This window comes from Sprattus sprattus (genome assembly GCF_963457725.1).
Source record: "Sprattus sprattus genome assembly, chromosome: 3".
NCBI classification, from domain to species: domain Eukaryota; kingdom Metazoa; phylum Chordata; class Actinopteri; order Clupeiformes; family Clupeidae; genus Sprattus; species Sprattus sprattus.
Window position 1 is genome coordinate 38,247,098 of NC_137922.1, and position 18,569 is coordinate 38,265,666.

The 18,569-nt window shown below is 42.4% G+C and overlaps 2 protein-coding genes across 2 annotated transcripts; one reads left to right on the forward strand and one right to left on the reverse strand.

Annotated features, from left to right (window-relative positions):
* Window positions 1-255: 255 nt before the first annotated feature.
* Window positions 256-2,056, reverse strand: htr7 (5-hydroxytryptamine receptor 7; the record flags this gene model as incomplete). The annotated part of the gene is made up of 2 exons (XM_080834519.1): window positions 256-1,045; window positions 1,575-2,056. The coding sequence occupies 2 exons, from the start codon at window positions 2,054-2,056 to the stop codon at window positions 256-258; spliced, it is 1,272 nt and encodes a 423-aa protein (XP_080690645.1).
* A 2,318-nt stretch (window positions 2,057-4,374) lies between these two features.
* On the forward strand, window positions 4,375-11,143 carry pank1b (pantothenate kinase 1b; the record flags this gene model as incomplete). The annotated part of the gene is made up of 7 exons (XM_080835893.1): window positions 4,375-4,654; window positions 7,230-7,582; window positions 7,724-7,977; window positions 9,040-9,216; window positions 9,538-9,661; window positions 10,630-10,755; window positions 11,071-11,143. The coding sequence occupies 7 exons, from the start codon at window positions 4,375-4,377 to the stop codon at window positions 11,128-11,130; spliced, it is 1,374 nt and encodes a 457-aa protein (XP_080692019.1). The 3' UTR covers window positions 11,131-11,143.
* Window positions 11,144-18,569: the final 7,426 nt, after the last annotated feature.

Genomic DNA, 18,569 nt, shown 5'->3' on the forward strand with positions numbered 1-18,569 from the left:
CGGGAGGTGGGGGGGGAAGCTGTACCCCGGCACTGAGTGGAAGATGGATCACTCCTCCTTAAGGTCCACGGCCACCTACCTGTGCGCTTTATACAAGATCTACGACTCTTTCACTCTGGCTCTTTCTTTCTCTTTTTTTACCCAACTTTCTCCCCAAATTTGCAAGAAATGAATCTAGTGGCCTCCAGCCAAACTTTCAGTGTCCTACAAAGACTGAACCTCCGAGCAGCAGGCCCTCCCAACCCGGCCCGGTGACTAGAGCCCCACTTTGGGCTTCTCTGTGAGCTTGAGGGCCTCGTGCATGCTGACGGCAGAGAGCTTGCGGTTGATGTTTCGGTAGCGGCAGCGGATGAGGTTGTTGTAGGTGGTGCGCAGGTCGCGGTTGAAGAAGGCGTAGATGAAGGGGTTGACCAGTGAGTTGGTGTAGCCGAGCCACAGGAACGTGCGCTCCAGCCAGAGCGGCACGCAGCTGCACTCCACGCCGCAGACGAACGGCCGAGTGGTGGAGAGCAGGAAGAAGGGCAGCCAGCAAACACTGAAGGCGCCCACCACCACGCCCAGCGTGGCCGCCGCTTTCTGCTCGCGCCGGAAGATGGACAGGGTCTTACGGTCGCTGCGGAGCAGGCGCGAGAAGCTGGCGCACTCCTCTACCTCACGCTGGAGCTTCAGGGCGGCAGCCGCGCAGTCCGCACCCACCCCCGACCGGCCGCCCCCCTCGTCCTCATCCTCGTTTGCCCTCTCCACACGTGGAAACCCGGAAATGGTGTGCTTGGCGGCACTGACTTTGGCCGCACGGTAGATGTGGTAGTACATGAAGAGCATGACAGACATGGGGATGTAGAAAGCCACAGCGGTAGAGTAGACCGTGTAGCCCAGGTCCTGGCTGATGAGGCACACTTGGCCATCGTTGACGTTCTGCGCCCAGCCGAACAGAGGAGGGAGAGTGATGGACGCCGAGAGGAGCCATACAAAAAGCACCGTCTTGGCCATGCACCTCCCATTCTGACGTACAGGGTATGTTAAGGGCCTGGTTATACCCATGTACCTGTGGTAAAGAAACAGGTGAAACAAAAACATGACGTACAAGGTCAAACATCTCAGATCTTAGAGAATTTGAATGTGATTGGTTCTCTGTTAGAATAAACTGTAGACTCTCCTGGAGCAAATTTCATTCTGACATTAAATATAATTGATGAGGAACTCACTGTAGACAGAAAGTGTTTTGTTTATGCCAGCTGAGCCAAAGGTAAGCAATCATTGTTATTTCATAATTGTTTTGTTTGCCACTTGTCACAGCTGTGTTTGTTATAGCTGTTCACTTACGGCTGCTGTTGTAATTTATTATGCTGTACTGTTATGTTTTGTATAATATATACTTTATACAAGTAGAAGTGTGCTCTTCCCCACCCTCATAAAAAGAAACAGTATGTCACAGTGGTCTTGAACATCTTCAGCAAACAATCATTTTTAAATATTGGTCACATTATGTCACTTCTGAACTTGAATGTCTTTCTCTGTGAGGAATATGCATTTAAAAAATCTCTCACGCAAACATGTCCCCAAGTTCTACTCACCGATCAACACTGATCACACAAAGGGTCATGATTGAGGCGGTACAGCACATCACGTCCATTGCAATAAATACATTGCAGAAAACACGGCCAAAAATCCACTGACCCCCAATGAGGTCGGTGATGCTGACGAATGGCATAACTGCCAAGGCAACTGACAAGTCCGCAATGGCCAAAGACACGATAAGGTAATTAGACGGTTGTTTAAGCTTCTTGACGAGACATACCGACAAAACTACCAGTAAATTCCCACAAATGGTGAGGAAAGTAAGCAACGTGAGGACGACGCCGATGACCATCTTTTCTATGTGCCCGTAGTTAAGGATGTGCTCCCCGCAACTCGTCTCATTCTCCATCGGGCTTGAAGTTGTCAAAGTTGCCACGGTCGTGTCTTGCACCTGCAGTAGTCGTAAATCCATCACCTCTGAAGTTAAGCCGGTCATGACGAATTCCTTTATAGGGTCTTTAATTAAAGCCGGTTTCATGTTAACGTTGGTGACCTGTCCCTGGTCCTGAAAAAGCACTCTATCCCAATAGGATACCAGTAGCCGTCACCATCACCACCGCTGTGTCTACCTTTATTACAAGTACCCTTTACGCATTCAAATTTGGTCCACACATTGTTTAGCTTTCCAAAAAGCTAAAATGCGCCATACCCGTATCCTTCTTTTGACTTGCAGCTGTACCATGCCACCACGTAGCGGCTACTTACACCCTCAAACTCGATCTGAACTGATCCAGAAGCAGATCGTATATATATCAAGGTGACGTCAGAGATCGAGGTACGCGGCAAAGCCGAAAAGACCCGGACTAACGCACCTGTTGCGCTCTAAAACAAATGGCTATGTGTGTCCTCAGTGAGATATTATTGTGTTAGGACCAACGTTACTAAAATTCGTGTTTTTACAAAAAAAAAATCTTAATTTATTGGACATGTTGTTGATTTTTCTCATAGGAGGCTGGAAAACTATTAAATTAACAACTTGGCATTAACTGGGGTTTAAGAAAAAAAATCTGCTATCGCGCAACTACCCTACACTCGACCGCCACCATGTGGCTGTACTCTACCACGCTGTAAATCCGAAATAACACAGATAGTCTAATTCGGAATTGTTAATCATGAAAGTTTAGTGATATCTCCTGATTAAATTGTTTGATCTGTGCGTTTTCTGTTTGTTTATCTGTTTAAGTTCAATCCATGCCATGTCCCTTACGCATTAAAAAGTAACTCGATTAACTTGAGGAAAAAGGTCAGAGCCAACCGTTCTGTTTTGCTGGACTAAGTTGGGTTTTGTGTGTGAGTGTGGTTTGTTGCTGGCCTAGTTTCAGTGGGCCTACCGTTGTTTTTTAAGGTGGTTTCTGCTGTAAAACAGCATGGCCTCGTTATTTAGGCTTAGCAAAACTAAACACAGCCATTGGTAAACACATAACCTATGTGGTTGTGAAATTATTCTATGTTCCTATGGAATCACAACACAAAACACTGGTCAAAAAAGCTGGGGTATAAAACCAACTTTGCCCAAGAAAAAACAGTCTACCAAGAAACAGCCAATGCTGTTCGTCAGTGGTCTGTTTCAGCAGCATTACATCTTGATGTATGATTCTCAGGCGATGCTATGTCAAACGTCAACATGGTAAGGCTATGTGAAATATAATTTATTATCATTTCTGAAGTTTGTAGAGGTATGTAAAAAGGAGCTTACTGATCGTTTCCATCAATAAAAGTCTATTTTGAACCAGATTGCTTGCTTATTCTTGATGATTATGATCAAGTTAAAATACCTCAGATTTAAAGAGCTTTTACAACGTTTGACTTTTCAACTTAGAAGTTATGCAATTACTGTAAGGTGATACACGTTTGAATCATTTGACAATTGAGTGATCTGGGACAGGGGTGTGCTCACTTGATAGCAAGCAAACTGTATGCCTATAGGTCCACCAGAGGATTTTGGGTTGGCACCCCACAGGTAGCCTGGATGCCATCCGTTTGTACGCGTTCCACTGATCAAGCTGAACAAACGTTTGTTCAGCTTCATCAGTGGAACGCGTACAAACGGATGGCACCCAGGCTACCCCACAGGTGGTGTGGCAATATTGGTCCGCTCTCGGACCACCATCCTCTTTAGTATAAGTGGGCGTGATTGAATATTACGAAACTAATTTAAAATAATAAGAATTCCTGGAATTTCTAAATCGTGTCCTTTGCGTAGTCTATTTAAAATATCAGCTGCTAAACAGACGAAGTTGTGATTTTCAGCAGCTTACTGGGGAAGGAGCAAAGGCTCATATAATAATTTTCTTCACTTACTTTGGTGGGGGCGAGTAGACCCGCAACCAAACTGACGAGTGTAGCAACGAGCCAATTTCAAGAATCACTCGTATTCCACCAGAAGTAAGCTAAATACTGGACAATAGGGGTTTACATGCTAATTCAGTTAATACAAATGTTCCCGCAAGAACACAATTCTGGAGAAGCTGTGACGTCTGTGTAGGGGGTGTGGAAGGGTGTTTTGTATGATGACGTACCATACCGGCTCTTACACTCGGAAGCTGAGGAAGACAGGAGTGTAAACGAAGAATGACCGACAGTGACCTCGACCGAGCGATATAACTGGAACAGTCATTGCCATCGTTCAGTTTTTCACTATTGCTGTTTTTCATAGGGGAAACATAGAAGCGACATTGTCTTAACATCGTGACATAGCTTAAATGAGTTTTCGGTCGTCGGCGTAGACAGCTCGAAGCGAGGAATCGTGTACCGTCAGTCATTCGGGTTTCCTATTTTCGCTGTCTTTGGGTAAATATGGAAAATGCGAAATCCAGTGATCCGAACGGAACAAGTTCTCAGCACACAAACGGTGTACTGAATGGATTTCATCCAGCACAACAAAGCAACGGAATAAGTACAGCACACAGTTCGTCAAGGGGCAGTTTTAGTGGGGGTGCGAACACTCACAGCGGCGGTGGCCATAGCAGCATTGAAAATATCCACCATCTTCACCCTGTCGTACAAAATAATGGATCGCCAGCAAAACGATGCCGACTTCGAAGGAGAATGGATTCGGGCAAGAAGAATAGACCCCGTAAGTCGATTGTGATCGTAGGCTACAGTGTATGAAAACACATCATAGACTAGATCTTTATGGATAACTGTTATTAAACAATAGTGGACGAGATGTTTGGAATTAATTCATTAGTTAATTTGTTTTAATGACCCAAAGCCAATGAATTGTTGTCATCACATAGCCTACATTAAATAAGACTAGGCCCAGAACATATTCTTTAAGCCTCTAACATGAAATTAATATTGTTATATCGTAGCCTACAATTCTTTTTTACATGTATTTTTTACTGACGAGGTCACTTTAACCACTGTTATTTATTTTCTATCCTTGAAAATGACGGCTAGCAATGGTAAAATCAAGGCCATTGTGTATGTTTTTTCTTCCTTGTATTGATTAGGTTGTCTTTCTTCCTCCATTCGACTGTTGATTCAATTAATAAGACTACACGGATATTGCAATGTCGTTTTGCGATGTTTTCTCAAGCATGCCAAATAAAATGGAGATGCGTTGAAACTGTGGACCATAGAGGATGCTCTGTTCGGAGATTCAGCAGTAACGTACATTATCAGTCAGTTCCAGTAGTGTTGGTACAAGCTATCAAATTCCAAAGCAAGGTTCGACATGTCATTCTTTTCCTACCACAAAAGGCTATAGATATGTTAACCAAATAGCCCAAGTCGCATCAGCCGCTCCATGCGTCGTCATGGAAAGGGTCTTGATATGCCTTATCAAATCAACAAAGTCAAACGACAAAATAGACCCTATTGGTCTTTGAGGGTTTTTTGTATTGAGAAATAAATGGTGTTTTCCAAAGTGTCTTTTCATTGGTCGGCTCATAGTCAGAAGGTGTGTGAAGTCCTTGCTGATACGTCGAGGTGGAGACCAAAGCCAATGAGAGCAGTGCAATTGTCTTGGGGGCGGGCCGAAAAGCGTGAATTGCCGTTCTCTGTCAGATATGCACTATTGCATAGTTTCTAGAGATTATGGTTCCTGACCGGTCGGTACAATACTGCCCATTAAGTTTATTTCATGTTCGTGACAGCAGGTATATCAGCCACATCTGCGTGACCTGTCTACAGCAATGAAACTGAAAATCTTAGATGTGAAGAAACCTGGTATGTAAGCTGTCTTTACGCTATGTGCCTGATATTGGCTGATCAATTATTAGATTGGTAGTAACCTACCGTAGATTTAATCAGTTTCATAGGTGCTAAAAAAAAAAAAAAATGCAAATGCCCACTGACAAAACGTACTAGTCGACAGTCCTCACTTTTTGAATGTTGAGGTATCTGCGCTTTAGTCTATTGAATGGTTTCTTTATTATACGTCTGAATCGTGTTCTGTGCAGCAACTCTGCCAAGAGGTCACCATTCCGACTAAAACATGATGTGGACTGACCGGCATTTTTGAGTGCACGGTGTGGGCTATTATAATTTATAATTCACTCCGTATTCTAAGGTTACATATATGTCCAACTGTTATAAAATACACCAGATAAGTATCCGAAGTAAACGAAACTGGACAGGCTGGTTTAGCGATGAGGTTGCAACCATGAATTACTCCCGGTGCGTCTTTTGAAGAATTTTGCCACAGAAAGGCAAAATAAATACACATTTTTAAGTGTAGTCGAGCAAGTCTGTTGCATAACACAACCTGGACACTCGGTAGATCGCAGTGGAGATTAGCTTGTGAATCATTACATCTTTATAGCAAGGTAGTTATTAAAACATTGTCAGTCATGTTGATGTACCATTATATTGTTCTGCGTCTGAGCACATGTCCTTGCAGTGCTTCTGTTCGCAAGGCATATATTTATACATGATACCACAGCTGTTCACCTATTCCAGGTGAGAACTGATACACACATGTAATACAAAGACAGCAAGAAAGGAGGGGTGGGGGGGCACAAGGCTGTTATGCAAAACGTTGCCAAGGGATCCTTACCTGGATATTTGTATCCCCCACCACCTCAAATAAAATCAGTGTAAATGACTGTGTGGGTGTGTGTCCGTATGTTGGGGAGGGGGTACCGATACTGAACTCTGTAAGTAAATTGTGGCTCTGCTGTTCCGTGGTAGCTCTTTTCCTTGTGGCCACTGAGTGAGTAGTACTTTGCACTCTGAGCCTTACCACAAGGAGTAAACACACCTTTCACCTACATGTTCTTCCAGCTACACTTTTAATGAGTTCAAACAGAGAATTATAATTTCTGTTGCTTTGATCTGTGGGGTCTGCTTGATGCAGACCGAAAAGTTTGAATCTTATGGGTTGATTGGAAAAATCAATGTCACGTTAGGTTTGCACCCGTTTTGAAAATAGCGGCTTCTAACTTAAATATCATGTCTGCCCCTTGTATGTGTACATGATATGTCACTGTTGGTATTTTATGTTGTTTCTTACTTAAAACATGACAGATAAAAAAGGTGTCTCAGACACTCTCACACACACATACATCTCGTGTCAGTTTACATTTGGCAATGATCCCCCTCTCCCCCTCTAAGTGTAGCCACACACACACACACACGCACGACACTTTTTCCTAAATCCAGCTGAATCAACACAGACAAAAACAACCCATCACTTCTTCTTGCAGCTTTCCCCTGGTTTGGGATGGACATTGGCGGCACACTGGTGAAGCTGGTCTACTTCGAGCCCAAGGACATCACGGCCGAGGAGGAGCAGGAGGAGGTGGAGAGCCTGAAGAGCATCCGCCACTACCTAACCTCCAACGTGGCCTACGGCAGCACGGGCATCCGCGACGTGCACCTGGAGCTACGCAACCTGACCATCTGCGGGCGCACGGGCAACCTGCACTTCATCCGCTTCCCAACGCAGGACATGTTGGGCTTCATCCATATGGGCCGCGACAAGAACTTCTCCAGCCTCCACACCACCCTATGCGCCACCGGTGGAGGTGCCTACAAGTTCGAGGAGGACTTCAGGATGGTGTGTGAACCCTTAAAGATGTTTTTTTTTTGGTTTAAAACACATGTTTGCAAAAGAAAAGATAAAAGCATATTGTCCTCTGGCTGTTTATCTCGTCTCTGACCATCCTCTCCCCCTCCTCCTTCCCCCGTCTTCTTGTAGATCGCCAACCTTGAGCTCCAGAAGCTGGACGAGTTGGACTGCCTGATCCACGGTCTGCTCTACTTGGACTCGGTGAGCTTCAACGGCCACCCCCAGTGCTACTTCTTCGAGAACGCCTCGGACCCCGAGAACTGCGAGAAACGGCCGTGTTGCCTGGAAGACCCTTTCCCCATGCTGCTGGTCAACATCGGCTCGGGGGTCAGTATCCTGTCTGTCTACTCCAAGGACAACTACAAGCGGGTCACAGGGACCAGGTTAGTGCTCCTATTATTTTGTACTCTGGGTCACGTGAATAAATAAAGCCTGTTTCGGTAACCTATTTCAGGGGTTGACCTACCCTGTGTGTGTGCTAGTGTGTGTGTATGTTTACATCAGGTGATATCTGAAATGCGGCCTTTACCTTGAAATCCCTCAATAGAGTATTTGCCCTGATAATTCTGTTTCATTCCTTGGGTATTTTACTTTTTTTACTTTTTACATATTCATATTAAAATGAAGTTATAAACAAAATGCATATAGTAGGCTAATGGTATTGGTCCATGTAGTGAATCTTTGAACACAAACATACATGTAAATAATTTATTCCAGTTTATAAATAAATCACAGTTGTATGATCCCAAAGAAGAAATACAGTCCCTTCTCTTGACTGACAGGGTTTCACATATCTACACAGGAGTTATTATGTATCGAGATTTGAATATGACATGCACTCTTGTAATCAGACTTACAATCATTCGGGCTGCACGATTCAGCATAGCATTTGTCATATTGCGGAATGTGCGATGTCAAGCAAGTAATGTAAATAAAATCAAACACGTCATACTACAGCTTTCTCGTGTCTTGATGCAAATTGAAAACTCACACGGTTCTCATTTTCCTTGACTAATCTACAAGAGAACCAGACCTGTACTGCCGAGGGAGCAGTGAAAAATTAGATACATTTTGTCTGGAATATCGAATCCCATCACAGTATCACACCAATGTGATAACAGCGGTGCCATAAAACTGAAAGGCTTTATTTCCAACTAATACACTGACAAATCAAATTACAGCTTTTGAAATATTATTATTTTTATTTTCTACGCAGATGCACTCCCCTACAATATCCCCCCAATCATACAAGAATGATGAATTCTTCCCAAACAAAGCTATTCAAGTCAAGTGGTGAAAATTCCGGAATATGGCAAAATATATATCATAGAAAACAAATTGCAATTCAATTTTTTACCAATATTGTGCAGCCCAAATACGTTATACTATAACTGTAGCCAGCTGAGACTCCAACCCCCTCATCACCTATCCCTTTCCCCCAACAGCCTGGGAGGAGGAACATTCCTGGGCCTGTGCTGCCTGCTAACTGGCTGCGAGACGTTCGAAGAGGCTTTGGAAATGGCCGCCAAAGGGGACAGTTCCAACGTGGACAAGCTGGTGAAGGACATCTATGGGGGAGACTATGAGCGCTTCGGTCTCCAGGGCTCTGCTGTCGCATCCAGGTAACGTGAGTACTTAACAGACAACGTATGGGTGTCAACTTCTAGTGTTCATTTCTTTTGTTTACTCTTGTCTTTTGGTAAATAGAATTTTACACAATAACTGTGTTGTTATGCTGAGCCTGGGATGTTTAAATATTGATAGAGCTATGACAGTAGTAACTAAAAAATCCTCCGTTCAATCTATTTACCTTTTTCCATCCACCTTATCGCTCTCCCTCTTGTTTCTTTTTCTCACCTTTTTCCCTCCGTCCGTTTGTTCTATCAATTTATTAACCTTTTTGACCCTCTCTCTTTCTACCTTCTTCATCCATCCGTTCCTAGCTTTGGCCACATGATGAGCAAAGAGAAGCGCGATAGCATCAGTAAAGAGGACCTGGCAAGGGCCACCCTCGTCACCATCACTAACAACATCGGCTCACTGGCGCGGATGTGTGCTGTCAATGAGGTATGGGGCTGGGGGACAAAATGACAAGGGCATAAATATGTGCAGGTTGGAGAATGGATCTCTGAAGGGTCAGTGAAAAAATGTCCCGTTCCAACCTGTTGTTTTCCATGGGCTCTACCTGGAATACAAATCTGAACTACAAAACTACGCTCAAGTACTCAATGATAATACAGAAACTCGAGAGTTCAATGTAACTGCCTGAGTACTCTGAGCAACCCCGTCTTTGTCATCACCTAGACACAGAATGTGAGGGATTATATTACAACAAAATTGTGGTGGGCACTTTAGGAAACAACCAGTTCGCTCAGTCACACCTGCACTTCAACAATTGGGGACAGCTCAAATTTCTCAAGAAGGTGTCTACCTGGAAAAACAAGTTTGCTGTTCCAGCGACACCTGTTCCTGACGTCAGGTCCGAGGACGAGGATGAGGCCCAGGCAGACACTCTGTGGGTTTTCAGCTTCTTTACAGTGTTGCCTTGTAGCCATGGAGATCAAGCAGCATTGTACAGGGCTATCAAAGCGCACAGAACCCACAACGGGAGGCAAACAACAAAACAACCTCCAGTCCCAAAGTTTTTAGTGTGTGTGGAGATGCTATAGACCATAAGCTTAGTTGACTCAGTCTTTGGGTTGTTTTTTTGGATACAATATGTGTGGTTTGTAGTGAGCACATTTTAACATTGAATGTGTGCAAACAGTAAACCTTATTTTTTTATTTTATTTTTGTGATGTGATGGTTAAATAATTTAGGTGGTAGGACCAGAAGGTATTTCAAAACTCACAGTCAGGAGATATCCAATCTTTAACACTAGGGGGCAGTCAAACCTTGACTGTCTACTTACTGTTGGATTCAAATGATTCAAAGTTAAAAAGTAAAGCATACAAGAATAACAATGTGATTACCTTTCGCTGAAATGTGGAAAATAGGTGACATAAATACTGACACAGTGATATGTTTCATTCCAGAATATTACAAGAGTTGTTTTTGTGGGCAACTTCTTGCGAATCAATACAGTGTCAACCAAGCTGCTAGCCTATGCTATGGACTTCTGGTCAAAAGGACAGCTTAAAGCCCTCTTCTTGGAACATGAGGTAAACCTAGCAAAACTGTTGTTTGTGAAGATCTACAAAATATGCCAAAATATCTGCAAAGAAATGCTGTTTATTTATTTAACATACCATTAGGTAAAACATTGTGGGTTTTCACATTGGGCTTGGGTGTTGTTTGTAGTTGAATACTGTACTGCTAAATTGTACATTTCAAGACACATTTTTATTTCAGTTCCATGTATTTAATTCACATTTCTGCTTTACTACTGAACAACAGGGCGTACACATACAGTGCTTGTGTCGTTAATGTATTAATGTACTTAATGCAATGTGTCCGTTCCTCTCTCACATCTGCAGGGCTATTTCGGTGCTGTCGGTGCCTTCCTTGAGCTACTAAAGATGACTGATGACCTGTAAAAACATGAAGGAGAACCAATGGGAACCTGTCATGAGGTTCCAAGCCCTAACATGACAAGCTGCTTAAAAGGTGTCAGGAAAAGCCACTTCTGAGGAGAAGCCATTTTGAAAATGATGTAACTCATTCCCACAACATCATTGCCTCTTAACCTCCTCATCATCGCTTGGATTTACTACTAATTAATGTAAACGTGGCTCGGAGGAGAAAAATATTTTATTTATTTTTTATTTTGCTGCTGAGACGCACGCCTTCCTGGTACTGTCTGTAGAGAAATAGCAATCCATGTGTTTCTTACCAGTGTCCTTGAAAGCCAGAACCTACTGATTGACTTATATCTGTGTTTTTTTTGTTTGGTTGTTTGTTTTGCTTTCCGACCACTTCATAGGAAATGGACCTAAAAGTTTATGTACAGTATTAGATTTTAATTACGCTCTTGCAGTTCAATATGCCGCTTCTATGCAGTCTTCTGTCAAAATCGACTCATCTTAAATGTCAGAGCTAAAACCAGTGCTACCAGACATCTCATCCTAGTCACCCATGCAAGGGGACTCTTTTGCCTGTAAATACTTTTGTGTTTCTATTTAAAAAAGCTCTTCTCCTCCGTGCTTTACCCAGAATGTCTTCTCCATGCACGTCCAATGATTGACATGGTCCAACCGGTGACCGTTGACAAGGAACCAAATTCATTCTTCGAGGTGTGCCCTCAAAGCATCTCTCGCATGCAGCTCTCCTGCATACAGTGACTGAGTGAGCCCTAATTTCATTGATGAGCAACCGGCAACGAGCAAAGTCCGCCGTTTGTGAACTAAAGCTAATTTAATAACTCGGCAAAATCCCACTTGCCACATGGTAGCTTTAGTTTGTGCACAACAGACTTTGCTTGTTGCTTTACTCGTTTCCCGTCAGTGAAATTAGGGCCCAGTATCTATTAACTTGCTTGGCGATTTGACTTTGTATCTTGCTAACACGTGGGGAACAAGGAAGACAGATCGAAGCCAGACTCAAATGTTCTTCAGTGGCGTGAGTGTGGTTCCACTGTTCCATGGACATGTTGTTCCTGGAACATCATATGGTCTGAGTTAAAGTCTACTGTAGGCTTGAGGCAGTCATCCCTTGGGGTTAGCTAAGGTTTAGGGTTAGCTATCAGCTTCAGAGTTGAATTGTCACTGTAATGCCAAGTATACAGATGCAGACGCCTTTGGTGAAAGGTGATATGCGTCCTGTCGCAGCGGCCTGTAATGAGCTACGCTGCACAGCGGCCTGTAAAGAGCTACGCTGCACAGCGGCCTGTAAAGAGCTACGCTGCACAGCGGCCTGTAAAGAGCTACACTTAATTTTTACCTGCCATTTTCCTTCTTCGTGAGGCCTTCTCCACCCATCTCCTCCACCTGGTCTCATAAGCCAAATGTATTCTATGCAGCGTGAAAGGCATTGCAATAGGACATAAAAGTATTTTAATGGATTCGACTTACTAGAGCAATGCTGGGAGGTCTAATGTGGACCTGCGCACAAATACTTTATCAGAAAAACTGGCAGTTAAAAATGTTATATAAAGTACTTATACCCTGGAGAAGAGAAATACTCTTTTCTTATTGGTTGGCAGTTGTCCTTTAAATCCTTTAATGGAACACTTGACATGAAGTAGATCCGGTGAAGAAGTTTAATCACCATTCTATATCAATAACACTTTGAATGGTAACTATAGCAACCACAGTAAATAACTCTCCCTCGAGTAGTGAAGTTCTTTGCCTCCGCCTTGCCCATAAATTTCGTATAACGGGACACCTCAGTAGCCGTTATCCCTTACATAATCAACCAGTGTTGAATCAACTGGAAAATCTCTTGAGAACAAGAGGAAAGCCGCAAGTCACTGGAGAGAAACATAAAACCTGCTTTGTAAATCTGAATTCGCAACAAATCCTTATTTCTATGATTTCATAATCTGCCTAAATGCTTAAGATCAAGAAACCAAAACTGCATTATTATTCTCCCTACCTCAGTATCCTACGACCCAGAATTGTACCCAGACGGGTAAATGATTTCCTTTCACACTGTGGCTGTGGTGATTCCAATTTGAAATGTCTTGTTCTATACCAGTCTATAACCACAGTTAGGGTTTGCTTAACCGGCTTAACATCTAAAACCTGTTTAGTATACATGTATGTGGCAAAGATGTATAGCATGGAGTAGATCTTACAGGACCTCTTAGCAAGGGACTAGCACACGTGAATATCCTGGTAGCAATTCTAAGCCACTGAATCTAAATGTTCCATATTTGATGTAAATTGCAAAGCATGGCAACATTGCCTGCACACTGTAAATAACGCATAATTTTCAAACGAGTATTAAGCTGTTAAATATGAGGCAACGCTTAAACATTGCTTCTAATATCCATCATCGGAGTCATAGCCATCACTCTGACAGGATTGTTGAAAGCAATATTTGAAAACCTTCACCTTGTTGGTGTATTCCAAATAGATGAAAAACTAATATATGAAGAGGATATAACTGATGAAACTTAGGATGTCACCCAAGTGTCGTACACTCCTTCTGGGAAATCCCAGTGAACATTTGAGACTTGCATATCATTTCCTTTGACACTCTTTGGTGGTAAAACAATAGTGCCAGTTTAACTCTGAATCTGCATGCCGGAGTGAGACTAGCCTATCGTTATGGATCAGTCGATGAAGGTGTTTTTTTTTTTTTACTTGTAAATAGGACCGGGTTCTTTTTTCCTTCCCTATCTCTCTCTACCTCTCAATCAAACTGTATGTCTAAAAATGTCTTTCTTTACTATCTATCCCTGTTTGTCAGTCTCTCTTTCTCTATCTCTCTATGACCAGCCCTCTAAATTGCCTTATGCAGCAGAATGCCATGTTTGAAGTTGGTTTGCGTAACATGTCACAATAACAACAGTCTGTAAGACATTTTTAGAGCTTTAGTTTCATCATTTTATGTGATGCTCCTCATTGTTTTCTAACCATAAAGTAACAGTGACCCAAAAAACTCTAAAGCAGACAGATTCACTAATTATGAAGAGCATAGATGTGCTGCTAATGAACCATTATTCCATTATTGATGGAGTAGTTTTTAAAATGTGCAGATGTAGTTAATTTTGATTAATTTGTATTTTTTTTATTAAGGAAAATGGCTTTTAAAAATCTTGTTGGCTGTTGTTATTACAAAGTCTTAAAAATATTGCAAATATGCAACCGCATCGAGTCAGACACTAACTCTCTGAGACACTCTTCCAGTTTTTAAACGGGGTGCCTTCGTTGATTCAGTGTAGCTAAGCTTGAACTCTATTTTTCTTCATTTTGTCAATTGGTCTTTCTTAAAACCCAGATGTCAAAACATCCCTTTTTTCTGCTCTACCCGCTATAGCGATGTCACTTCCTCGTGTTCATTTGCCTTCCTGTTGCATGTCCTTTTTGTGTTTAAGCAGACACGACTGACTGTGATAGGCTGAGTAAAAGCAGTATTCCGCATCACAATGAAACCGTATCCGTGAGAGCAGTGTACACCCCTCAGCATCAAACCAGGGCTGCTCAAACCAGGGCTGCCCTTAATTCAGCCTGTGACTTGACCCCTCTGGAGTGAGGCACAGTCATGTTGAGGAATGTGGGCGTGTATGCCCTGCCACAGTATAACCACAGTGTTCACCCGTTCTTGTCTAGGCTGGGTAAGACATGTTTGTGATGCTGGAATCAGACCAAATGACGCTGTAAGGTTGGGGCAAACCCTAGCCTTGGGAGAGCGGCGGCTTTGCAGTTTTCTGACTGATGGGGTTGGTTCCAGTTATTTATCTCACCTTTTTTTTCTCATGTGAATATCTGACGAATAACACGAATCAGAAATCCCTACGTTTCTCCTGTTATATGAGAATCTGTCATGGAGCAGCAGTCTCACACTGAAACCTCATTCAGAGCCAGATATGCAGTGCTGCATGAGTTTTGGTGTGTAACTTTCCATAACCTGAAAAACCAGTAACCTTTCAAACAAATCAAACAAAAATACTGTGCCTGAAGAGAACAGTTGAAAGCGGTTTTCGGTTATAGAGCCCTTAAGTGGTGGAACATACTGGATTTTCAGGTCCTCTTAATTATCCTGATGTAATCCTCAATGTTATGATTTTTCATTTTTTTAGACCATGTCCATTGCTATGCTCTCTTTGTCTGTCTAAACATGTTGTATATTTTCATTAAATGCATCATGACTCACCTGTGCTTGAACTGTCCTTACTAGAGCGATACAATACAAAAGTGGATGTAAAAGGTATAGTGTGTAGGATTTTGTAGGATCTAGCGGTGAGGTTGCAGACTGCAACCAACTGACCCTCTATTTCCAATGTTTTCCTTCTTCACGTTCCACCACCAAATTCATAGTGCCACTTAAACATACAAAGGCTTCACGGAAGACGACCCACTCCCTATGTAGGCATGCACGGCTCATTCGGGGCAAACAAAGGCACAATAATTTGTAGTTATACACTTATAACAGCATCATTTTGAATAGTATGAATGACCATTTCCAATAAATCCTACACGCTGCAACTCTACTCAAACACACAAATATGTCCTCATAAATGTACAAGGCAAATGAATTGCCCTAATGGGTGTTAGACTTGTGGCCTGTATTGCTCCTCTACTAGGGGCTACTTGTATTTATACACATAGCATTGTATGAATGATAGGGCCCCCTAAACCTTTTCATACCAGGAGGTGTCAAAATGTAAGTCCACATTGAACAAAAGTTTTATTGTGCTTAGAAAACAGATAAACTAGCTTCACCCCCTTATTTAGCACCAGATGCCAAGGCTTGTAGCATCAGTAATACAAATCGGAAAGCCTACAGAATCCCGTTTAAGGTCTCTATTCCCTCAGGTCCAGCATAAACCTAGATTACCTTCTAAGGGACCAGTGTGTGATGTGTTTTCTAAACCTGTCGATTTTAGCTTGTTTTTTTTGTTGCTGTTTATGGTTGTTTGGTAATGGTTATGGCAATTTACCAGGCCATTGCCTCAATGCCCTAAAGCCGCAAAAACCAACAAGCGAATCGTCACCTATTTGCAATTCGACTGTGTCCTGACTTAGTTCATGATATCCACAGCAACACAAATTGTACTCTAATTGGGTGTGCTGGTAAACTGGAAAGGCTCACGGTACACAGACATGCATAATTGCATAATTTTGTTTCACGTGTTGGGGGGAGTGGAAAAAGAGGTAGGTAAATCCATTGGTTGTAAGCTCGAATGCATGTTCATGAACCCCGGGTTCGCACAACTTGTGCTCGCCATAACTAAGCATGGACTGAAAGTTTCGTCGGTGTCACTGAGGTCGTTCATTAGGGCTACACGGGAAGTATTGACGACTGTTCTGTGAAAAAATGTGGGGGCAAGAAAGGGTTTATATGTGAAAATGGTAAGTTCCTCAGAAGAAGTAACGTGTTTTATTTTACCTAGTGTTGACTGAGCGACTATAAAATAGGAACGTAGCCTACATCTTATATATTTATGGAGAACGACGACGGATAAACACCGAAAGGCATGAATTGTTGACATGTATAAACACCTTGCTTGGGTTTTCATGATGGTTAAATGTATGCCATTGTACAAAAAGACTGGTTTGGGATAATTTCAGATGACAAGGGATTTGTGGTTCTATGCAGTAAGACACATCCTGGCGCAACAAAAATGCACATCTGTTGCAACTAGCTTGGTTTCCTTTCAGGCAAGATGCAGGTTTAGACATACTTAAATGCATCATTGACTCTAAAATGCTTTAAAACATAGTTTATTTTTATTACGCTTGGACCATATTTTAACACCGAGGCTAACAAAATAAAAAAAAACCTCAACAGCACCGTCAGTTCTCTAGTGTTGGACCACTTTAAGTTGAATAATAAGGTTACAGCAAGACTTAAGATTCCAATTTAGTTCGTTTCTCTATAGTGTTATCATTAAACCGCCAAAGACGGATTAAGCCACGTGTCAGATGCAACTTTTCATAATTGAATGGCCAGCAGATTAAATATTCTCATAATTTAGTCATCTTTTTAGGGCTTTCATTCATATTTGGTTTCTCCTCTGAAGTGTTTGTCTTACTTAAGACCAGGATAGAACTAGGGTTATCCTAACTACTCTGTTGATATTGAGACCACTTGTCAAAACTAGAGGTCTGAACACAGTATGGAATTCTTCTTACTTACCCAACCATGAAATCTTTATAATTAATGGCATACCAACAATAAATACCCTGGTCTCACTCTTAACAATACGGCATTCTGGCATCATATTTTATTAGCCTACTCAGTTAATGATAACATAGTTTTATGCCGTTATTTTTGTTGTATGGGCAACTTCCCAAATTTTGTGTAGAATGGCGAAGGATACTCCCCTGCTGTGAACCCTTGTGTTTGAATCTTGTTCTACAACTAGCTCGTGGACAACTGAAAGCATTTAGGCTTAGTCGATAATTTAGTGCCAACGTTTTTTACGAATTGTTAGTATGTCTGGTCAGCTGCGGGTACACATAGGCTGATTCCCAAACTAAAAGCGATGATTGCATCATAAACGACTGCATCAACTCGGCAAACAAATAGTTTTCACATCCAATTTAAAATGCTTGATAGTAAGTCATATTCATATCATACAATAAAACATAGTGCATACAAATAAAAACATATGGTTAACCTCATATCATAACTATGTTTATAAGTCTATAGTTCTGGTTGCAAGGCAATTGATAGTGACTAAATGTTAAGAGCTAAACTGCCGAATTGTGTAGCATTTTCTTTTCTTGAGCAAAGTGGTGGAAAGGTAGCTGAAGAGATTCACATTGTTTGAAAGGTATCAGGCAGTGAGGGAAGGAAGTCTCTGTGTCAGCCTTGCAGCAGGGTCATGGACATCAAGACAGCAGACAGCAGGAACCCTAAAAGCCAGCAGAATGCTGCATTTTTGGCAGTAAACCCCTCCACCCTCACACACACACACCGCCTCAAACTTGCCACCACACAGTATGACAAAGCCCCTTATGTATATCTAAACTTTAACTGATTAGAAGACAGCATAGTTAGCCAGTAACCTCGGTCACACAGGCCTAACCAAAAAGTGCTGATTGGGACACCAGCATGTACAATGCAGTTAAGTGTGTGCCGGAATCTACCACGTGTGCGTCCTGTGAGTGATGAAACAATGTCGTCACCTCTTGGTTTTATTTTGTTCACCTGCACCTCTCTCCTTCACTTCTGCCACCCCCCTGTGCTCCCTTGATGCAGGAAAGTCACTGACCGTCAGTCTCTGCCTGTACTTCCACTGACAGCATTGGCGAGGCCACACAGAGAGCTGAAGCCAGGCTGAAGAGCAAGACTAGGGGACCAAAGTGGAGTGGGTGCACGTTGTGGAACAAGAGATAGATAGAGGGATCAGAGGGTAACCATC